Genomic DNA, 10,000 nt, shown 5'->3' with positions numbered 1-10,000 from the left:
GTGGCGCTTTGGGAAATTTGGTGCATTGCACAGTTTGTACAGATGGTCGGCTGACAAGCTTTGTTTGTGGAGGCGAGAGAGCAGGGAGAGAGAGAGAGACGTGCGGACAGCACGTCAAGGGTTCGCCATCTCTGACAAGATGGCTTAATGTGTGTCTGCCGGGTGGGTGGCCCATGGGACAACCCCTAGAAATAGCCTGGCAGATTGGAACTCTGTTTGTTTATTTCGTTGATAACTCGGTGACCCCATCTTCCTCGCTATAAACTCGCCTATTTGGGGAATTTGCTCAAAATATGTTACAACGTATGTACGGCCAAGCGACGAAAGGAGCCATTGTTGATAAATACCATAATTGTTACATTATAAATGTGGAAGAGCCGTTTGTGAAACCACTATATCATCTTGCGAGGTTATTAGTTTCACATCCTGAAAGGCATCTCAGAAATATATGATAACGACTCCGGATTGTCACTCTAATTCCTCTTGTTAAATCACGTCTCATCAACATGGGGTCGACGGATCGCAGAGCCTGCGATGATGTCCCAAGTATTTGACGATGCAGCTGGCCGGGCCTGACATTAAACCGAAGGTGTTCCGGATATTAAATAGTCATTCGTTCAGGGTGTTGGAGATAATTCGCCGATTCTTCGTCAAAAGACATCGTGGGATCTTTAAAATCCACCGACTAATCCCAGTAGACCGGACGACCACCAGGGTGACGTCCCTCCGAGCGACGGCGCACTCTGAGATGCAACACCCCTGCTTGCAAAGCACCAATTCAGTGGGGACAGGAATCGAACCCAGACTAGACGGGTCCGGCTCGCATGTAAGTGCACGACATCTGAGCTATCCTGTCAGACAGACAATCAAAAACTTTCAGACACAACGTTGTCGAGTATTTGTAAGTCAGCATCGTCCTCTGTCATGGTTACATGAGCCTCCACTTGGTAAGTGAAAAGGGAACGCGTGCTTGTACATTGTACATTTGTTCACATTTGTCGAGTTTTCTGTAAAATGCAAAGTTTACCAAAGCAAGCTGGAAACCAATGACCACAGTGCTCTCAGTTCAGGTTTTCCATTGAAATACTGATGCTTTAGTTGAGATAAATATTTGCAGATGATCTTGAGCTTTATTTTGAAGTTAAATACTCAACCTTATCTTCTCTGCTAACATATTTGAGTATAGTATAGAGGGATATTGGTGGGCCTACCCTTCGTCTTTGCCATGGAGTCTTGTGATCTTAGGATCAATTTTGATAATCAGGTCCATTGGGAGTAAGGCAGCTGAACTCTCATCAAACTTACTAAAATCTAGTTTGTCATGCCCAATAATTTATGACTTCCTTTTATATTATGTCTTGTTATGTTTGTGGGGGTAGATGGAGGAATCCCATAGTAAAGATATGATTGTATCGTATAACGTGGTCTTTGGACGAGTCGGAGACATCCCGATAATTAAGTATGGAAACTGTGAGCTTAAGATTGTTACCCACGGTGGGGGGAGGGGGGAGGGGGGAGTGGTGCTGTGTTAACTAGGTGGGATCGAAAGCTAGTTTCTCCCAGTATGTGATTTCCCCCTACATCTTTGCATTTACAAAGCCAGCCATAAAAAGACCACGTTTTACAACAACAATTACAACAACGGTCGACCCGGCTGCCGACGGAGTCTGAACACAATCGGCATGCTAAACCCCATCCCCAAGAACGGTAACCGGCAGGCCACACCCCTGAGGTTCATGATTGGTCAGTGTGACGTCAGAGGGAGGTTGATCAAGTGGATATGACTGTCGGAACGCATAGGACCTCTTTTGCTTCTCCTCGGCATGGACAAGACAGCACATTCTCTTGTTCATGTGGTGCGAATTGGCTCACTTGCGAGAGCAAGACACTGGCCATTGGCTTTTCGGCTGGGTCATGAAGTTTGTGCGTTTCTGAAGAGAAGAGAAGGAGAAGAAGAGCGTGTCTCTTGGGCCTTGTCTCGGAGACGCAGCAATCGTCTCATTGTATGTTTGAGGAAGAAGGCGGTCACATTTTGGTGTGAGCGGGCCTGGTGCTGAGAGAGAAGAGGTGTGGCAATCTCGATCGTGAGAAGAAACTGTATGGTGGTCTGTGGGCCCTGTCGTTGAAAATGGTCCACGCGAAATCCCTCACATACGGGACCGCAGGGAGCGACTCGACACCATTTTGGTGCGTTTTCCCGCGCGGTGGTTACACGTTTCGACAACTGAGGCTCCTAAAAGGTCATCTCTTGACACAAGCTGAGTACTGACATAAAAGGGGGATTTTCTTTTATTTTACCTTTCCCTTTGTCTGTTTTTGTGACTGAATGGGGAGGTCTCAAATTAGGATTTAATTTTACCTTGCGTTTCATTTTCACCCTCGAGTTATTTTCACTATACATCTTTGATTCATGTTCATTAAACCATTATTTGTTCAATTTACTTGTATTTGTCTATTTGTTGTGGGTTTGAGGGTAAACCTGTGTGCTCCCATTCTGGTGAATGCCTCTGGTAAACACCCTCATTTCCCATCCCTCGCGTGGCATAATCCGTCCTCTTCGATTACAACTTCGAACACCACAATATATCCGTCCTCTTCTTAATTTAGCTTCAACAGTTTGGAATACAGGCTATGCGGGTGACATGAAGTTACTTGAATCTGTACGGAGAACCTAAATACCCCTGAGACCCTTAAGAACCCCAATACCCTTCTGACCCTGAAGACCCCTTTTACCTTTAATACTCTTTCAGCACTTTTTAGACACATTTTAGATCCCTTCACCCTTTAGACCTTTATACGCCTAAAGTCCCTTTGCACCCATTCAACATTAACGCCATTTAGACCCCCTACATCTTTCAGACAAATTAGACAGGTTGGACCCTTGACCATTTAAAGGTTTAGACGACTTGGACCTTTTTATCCCTTCTTACATGCTTGAAAGATTTGACCCTTTCGACCCCTTTGACACTAATATTTGAACGTACCCTACAGACCTTTCGACTATCGAGAACCTTTAAAGCACACACCACGCAAATATCTGTAGTCTTCTTACAAAACACAGATTATACTTATTTTCAGCAAGTGATGCACAAACTCGACCCACCGAGGGGGTGGGTACTCTGCTAGTAGTAAATAAAAGTACCCTTGTCACATACTCTTTGCAAAACACTTAAGAAGCAGAAATGATCGTTACGTCAATTTAGTCACTTAATTAACTTCAGGAAAGATTGTCCTCCACTTCAAATTCCCCCTTCTGAAGCAGCACAGATCGTCAGGTCTCAGGCCTTAGGCCTGGGTGTTAGTCCATGGCCCAGTGCAATTGGAATGATCCCAGGTATATATCTACGATGTATTATATAGAGGGGTTTACACAATATATATATTTTTTATTAGGTTAGCCAATGAGTACTAGCAGAAATGGTTTGGTACTCATGCAAGTTATTAATCTTCATCCAACTCGCTATTAAGCTCTTCCTCGTCCTCAGTCTTATATCAACGGGCGAGATTGAAAGACACACAAACAGTAATAGGTGATGAGACTGAAAATAAATCTTCCTCAAGCGGTCACTTGGACAGGGTCCACTGGAAATGGAGACTCCAGCGAGTCAATCTTGTTTCTCCCAAACTGCTCTATCCACAATTCGACGATGATGGACCGTCCATCGCGAATTGAGTGCCGACAAACCGTGCTTATGCTCTCCATGCTGATCCCCTTTTGTCAGCTTCGAGCATGCTTGTCTGCTTTCCCAAGCAACACTCTCATTTTTAAAACGCCTCTCAAGTTTGCATGCGTCTTATTCCTCCGTAAGCGCTCTCTCAGAACGTCCACTCCAGACGAGATGCTTGCAAGCCGCACTTTTTCATTCTGGATGCGCCTGAACCTCTTCTTCATCTTTGATCATGGTTTCTTCTGGGATTTTTTTTTTATCATACAAGTTGTTAACTTATATTGTTTATCAATTATGTTATAATTCATAAACTTAATTTTGTACACTTAAATTTTGAAATCACAGTTTATCAGAGTTATCACGGACGAATCTTCCCTGCATGAGATGAGAAAACCTTTTTTTTTCTGGTATACCTTGTCGAGGCTCGTGTGAGAGCTAAGACAACGCACATCAGGGGGGGGGCATGAGACAAGAGGGGCGGGAGTGGGAGGGAAAAAACAGTGGGGAACAGACACATTAGGAGATCTGTGGAAGGGAGAGGGATGGGACGGGGAACATGGGCAATACAAGATGGACATTACAGGGGCTTTCAGGAAGGAAAGCAGGGAATTTGAAGGAGGTGGGTTTGGGTGGATTATCGGGAGCAGAAAAGATCGAGGATTTGGATGGGGGGTGATAAGAAGTGGTGGTGAACAGTTGTTTTGAAGGCCTGGAGGGAAGAATGGGATTGAATAGAGTAAAGGAGTTTATTCCAAAGGTGGGAAAAAGGAGGAATGAAAGAGTGAAGGTGAGCAGTGATTCGTGATTTTGTTAGTCTTTTTCAGAAGGGGGTTGTTGGCGGACCTTGAGCGCCCTGCAGAAATGTGGTGGGGACAAATCGCAGAGAGAGAGAGAGAGAGCAGGGGGGGAGGGGAAGGCTGGAGAGGAGACTGCAGAAGACAGAATGACCACCAACCAGTTTGCGGTGATTGAGTGAGAGGCCCAAAGACTCAGCCTCGTTGCGGGAGATGCCAATGATCCGAAATGCCTTTGTTTCCACAGCATGAAGCCAAGAAAGGTGGGAGGCAGGAGCACCAGACCAGAGGGGAGAGCACTACTCCATCAGGCTGCGGACGAAAGCTTTGTAAGTGGTCAGGAGCTCAGGTGGGCTGAGGAAAGACTTTGCACGATGGAGGATTCCCAGTTGGTGACTAGCTTTGGGGGCGAGGTTGTATATGTGGCTTTCCCAGGAAAGGTCATGGCAGATAGTGAGACACAGAAGCTTGAAAGAAAGGACTTCTTCCAGAGGATTGTTGAGAAAGTGGATGGGGGGTTTTCTAAATGGTCCTTTTGGAGAGAGTGAGAGTGTGAGATTTGTCCGGATTGAAAGACATGTTCCACGTGTTGGACCAGTTTGTGATTTTACTCAGATCTGCAGTGAGCGAGGAAGCTGCTGCTTACCAGTCTGAGGGATGACCAATGGTATGGCAGAGGATGGAGACATCAGCAAAGAGACAAAGAGGATTTTCCAGAGAGTCGGAGAGATCATTGATGAAAACCAGAAAAAGAACAGGGCCCAGAACGCTACCTTGAGGAACTCCAGCCTGGACAGGAAGAGGGGATGTAAGAACTCCATTTAGGGCCACACGTTGACTGTGACAGCAGAGGAAGTCTGTGAGCCATGAGTGGAGATGGCCTTGGATACCATAGGAAGAGAGTTTGGTGAGCAGGGCAGGGTGCCAGACTGTGTCAAAAGCACGCGATATGTCTCGGGATATGGCTCTGATTTCATGTCTGGCATTGAGGACCTCCATCCATTGTTGGGAGAGCAGAAGCAGCATATCCAGGGTGGAGTGACCTGGTCTGAAACCAAATTGATGATCGGAAATCAAGCCATTGGAGAAGAGGAAGGATTTAATGTCTGAAGTGATGATGGATTCCATAACCTTGCTGATGATTGGGAGAAGGCTGATTGTTCTGTAGTTGTAGGGATCTGTTTTTGTACCTTTTTTGTGCAGGGCATTGATCTTTGCTGATTTTCAAGCAGATGGCAGATGACCTTGAGCAAATGAGAGGGTGAGTAGAACAGATAGAGGGTGAGCAAGAGCAGAAGAGCAAGTTTTTTTAGGACACGTGGGCTGATGCCGTCTGGACCGGTTGCTTCCATCAAAAGCCTCTATTGTGGTCGTACACTTTTGAGGTTTCGAAGAATCTTTGAAGTACACATTTAGTTTTTTTTTACCGCCACGAGTACCTGAGTAGCAGTCATGTGAACCTCTGATTGTATATGTACATAAGCCGGACACATGTTTTTGCTTCATGCATGTACATCGGGTTATGAAGCAGCACAGATCGGCAGGCCTCAGGGCTTAGGCTTGGGCATTAGTCCAGGGCTCATTGCAATTGGAATGATGCCATTTATATAACCATGATGTATTATACGTGAACATAAGCAGTACGCATGTTTTTGATTCATGTATGCACATCGGTTAATTTTTTTTAAATAAAATGGGCAAAATAGGCCAAGAAACGAACAAAACACCATGGGTTAGAAATGTTCTTCTTCATTTTTTGTTCCGGTATTGGCTTGAGAATCCATTAAAGCAAACTAATTTTTATCTTCCGAACATTCATTGGGGACCGGTAAGGGACATGTATTGCAAAGCCATTCTCGCTCTTGTTTGTTCTTTTTTCTGTTCTTTCTTTTCTTACCTCTTTAAAACAAATTGTATTGTATGTTCTTGTATGACTTAGCAAAGTATGGAGTTCCCTTTTAGGAACCCAACCAAGAAATAAACCAATATCCTCACCCTGTGTATATGTATACCTTCAAGTACTGACACCAACCCTGTGTATGTCAGACAGCTACTAACCCCTCACCCTGTGTATACCAGAGAAGTGCCAATGCAATACCCTCTCTCTGTGCATGCCAGTGAGGTACCAATACAAATGTTCTCACCCTCTGTGTGCTGGACAAGCACCAACCCCAGTGTCATTATCTTGTGGATGCCAAACAAGTACAACCCTCCTTGCCCTCACTCTGTATCGTCTCGCCTTAAATCTAGTATTCGCCTAAGTGCCCTCATCTTGTGCCAGCAGGAGAGAGGAGGAGACGATATGGAGGATTCGCTGCTCGCAGTACTGGCAGAGGGTCTGAGCCACATCGACGGGCTTGCGGGTCTTGGCGGCAGTGACGGGGCCCCGGCCGCGGTTGCCTCTGATGACGATGCCCAAGACGGCTGTTCTGCCACCGCGCCCGGCATCCACCATCGGCCTGTAACACCCGAGGAGCAAGCGTCGAGTAGCACCAATGTGCTGTTGACGTCTTCGGACCAAGAAGATGAGGAGCCCTCGCTGGTAAGACCATTTGGCATGTGTAAGACATCGACACCATTTGTCTGCTCTGAATCCACAAAAAAAAAGAGTGAAAGTCATTTGTTTTGTGGGGTTTTTTTGCAACTTTAAGGATAAAAACAATAGTATTTGAATGTATAATTTTATGAAGATAAATGAGCAGTTAATTTTGCCCACCGTTCTTTTTAATCTCTGTACGTTGCATTGTCTCTGCGGACCTCCTGTTTTCCTTGTAGTTGTAGTGGCACATCTTCTACCCTCTTCCTACTCGATCAACAAACTTAATCTTTGACATTAATCAATATCTCATATATAAATGAGAAGAGTGCTTGCTTGACTGGTGCCACCATTAGCTTGGTCTGCATCCTGAGCCGGACTCAATGGGCCCTCCTCGGCTATTAATGGCGATGTCACCACTGTGGTTGCGTTCTTGCAGACACGAATCAGCAGGCTGGAGTTTGGTGTTTCTCGTCTTTGTTGTTATCGATCTGTAGCCGTCGCAGTGGCCTGAAGTTTCTATTGAGTAAAAGAGAAATACTGTATTGTAGCTTGTGTTGCACACTTCAGCAAACACCTCTGGGTTCAAGGTATTATTGTAATGATGTGTAAGCGACTATACTTCTGGGCTGCCATACTCATTAGCCGTGTCAGGTGCAGACTACCGTGGTTGTTGTTGGCTTTAATGAAGAAATAGAACAGGCTCAGCGAAGGATTGAACAGTCATCAATATTGCAACCATAAGAGGATCGGCTGTCGCTGTCTAACGGAAAAGCCTTGAAAGTGTGAGACTAAAAGAAGCATTGCCAGTGAATTGAAGATTCTGACAGCATTATTATTCGTTGATAAGGGGGGAGGGGCAGGGGTGAGGGGGTGCAGATTGGAATGGGAAGTGGGCCAGCATTTGTTTTGGATTGTCTGAGTTTGAATGTTTAATTACTGTAAACTGCCATCAGCTCTTTCTGCCATTAATAGTTTCTTTTATGCCCCCTTTTCTACCCTACATGTTAGCCGAGCAGCACTTCTTCCTCTTTTCATTGTTGTTCTACCTACATACTTACCTACCCACCCAACCCCTCCCCCCACCAGTTGAAAAAGCTTCTGCTTGCACCACCAAACTCCCAGCAGAGCTACGAGCATCGTGTCGGGGGCAGCGTGAGGTGCCGCGTGCCACCTGCCGAACGTGCTCGCTTGCCGCTCCCCTTCAAGGTAAGACGTGTATGTGCACATTCACGGCTCACGGTCTATGTGATCCCTAGGTCTGGGTAACGCACTGACAGCTATCAAGATGAGGAAGGGTTGGGTCCGGAGAAATAACATTCTGAAAAGAGGAGGGAATTCTGCCCGAGAGGAACTGCTCATTAGGCATTGACAAGTTTATCGATAAATCATCAACAAATCATTATGAACTCATTAACCAATCATCCAGAATTGTCACATTATGAATGAATCGCTTTACCTGTGTTAACCTCAAAGCTGAATCTCTATCGAGTCTTTACCTTCGTGGACAAAGTTTGATTCGAGTCGTTATTTGTGTGAGTCGTGAACGCTGACCCTGCGTTAAGTTTGGCTCTTCCCGTCCTTGATTGAGTTGAAGGTCCAATTCGGGTTATGACATGAAAATGAATCCATTCTGGTGGAAAACATAAAACGTCTGCAGTCGGTATGCATGATCGTAACACCACTCTGAACCACCCTCTCCCCTCTGCTCATATACACCATGGCAGCATCTTGAATGAACCCCCCCCCACCCCCACAATGGTTCATACTCACCATAGTAGCATCCTGAATGAACTCCCGCCCCCACCCCCACAATGGTTCATACTCACCATGGTAGCATCCTGAATGAACCCCTCCCCCACCCCCACAATGGTTCATATACACCATGGTAGCATCCTGAATGAACCCCCCACCCCCACAATGGTTCATATACACCATGGTAGCATCCTGAATGAACCCCCCACCCCCACAATGGTTCATACTCACCATGGTAGCATCCTGAATGAACCCCCCACCCCCACAATGGTTCATATACACCATGGTAGCATCCTGAATGAACCCCCCACCCCCACAATGGTTCATATACACCATGGTAGCATCTTGAATGAACCCCCCACCCCCACAATGGTTCATACTCACCATGGTAGCATCCTGAATGAACTCCCCCCACCCCCACAATGGTTCATACTCACCATGGTAGCATCCTGAATGAACCCCTCCCCCACCCCCACAATGGTTCATATACACCATGGTAGCATCCTCAATGAACCCCCCCCCACCCCCACAATGGTTCATACTCACCATGGTAGCATCCTGAATGAACCCCCCCACCCCCACAATGGTTCATATTAACCATGGTAGTATGAATGAACCCCCCCCTTCCCTTCACCCCATAATGGCATAATGGTTCATATTGAACATGATAACATCTAAATGAGTGATATGGGTTTTGTTGTTCATTTTTGGAATTCCTTTACACATGTTCACCTTTGTAACTGTGATATGATAACGTATACACACGTAATGGATCCATGGACTGTAGCTTCGGGCTCATCATGGGCTGTTCTCAAACAAAAATGGACACAATCAGGAAAGTTGCTTCATGACATTTAATCCTCATTCCTTGAGCAAAGGTCGATTTAATCATTGAGGTCTTTTCCACGGCATTACTCATTTTGCTTAATTACGATAACCTCAGATGACAGGTTTTGAGTGTTGGGCATTACATGCACTTTGTTGTGCAAAGTAAACAGGCCTCACCTTGAAGTGCCTTCAGTGATAATTGGAGAGTCATTGTTAAGGTAGGATGGGAATGAAAAGTACCAATTGGGAACAGCGTGCGAGATGGCGCGTGTCCAGAGTTGCAGACGGCTCTCAATGAGATGGACCAGGGGAGAGGAAGCGGTTCCAGCTTGTGTTTTATTCATGCATGCCCCAGCACACCTCCCCACCCGCGCATTAATTGATGGGACAGGTAACTAATTGTCTTTGGCAGAGAGGCA

At 45.8% G+C, this 10,000-nt stretch overlaps 1 protein-coding gene across 28 annotated transcripts in view; it reads left to right on the top strand.

Moving 5' to 3' along the window:
• LOC147016189 (peroxisome proliferator-activated receptor gamma coactivator 1-alpha-like) overlaps positions 1–10,000 on the top strand; it is a 238,036-nt gene that overhangs the window by 195,411 nt on the left and 32,625 nt on the right. For 18 of the 28 annotated variants that reach the window (XR_015050053.1, XM_085848994.1, XM_085848978.1 and 15 more), the window contains 2 exons: positions 6,744–7,004; positions 8,088–8,207. Coding sequence is in view for 27 of the 28 variants with exons in the window: in XM_085848994.1 (XP_085705120.1) it covers positions 6,744–7,004; positions 8,088–8,207 (381 nt within the window). In the remaining variant the exon portion in view is untranslated. Of the gene's footprint in view, positions 1–4,709; positions 4,792–6,743; positions 7,005–8,087; positions 8,208–10,000 lie in introns of all 28 variants that reach the window. The other 10 variants (XM_085848997.1, XM_085848999.1, XM_085848995.1 and 7 more) reach the window with 2 other exon arrangements.

This window comes from Eptatretus burgeri, chromosome 12 (assembly GCF_056783735.1).
Source record: "Eptatretus burgeri isolate ZD-2024b chromosome 12, Ebu_testis_v1, whole genome shotgun sequence".
Lineage (NCBI taxonomy): Eukaryota > Metazoa > Chordata > Myxini > Myxiniformes > Myxinidae > Eptatretus > Eptatretus burgeri.
The sequence above is the reverse complement of the archived record's forward strand: the minus strand, read 5'-3'. Positions and strand labels throughout refer to the sequence as shown.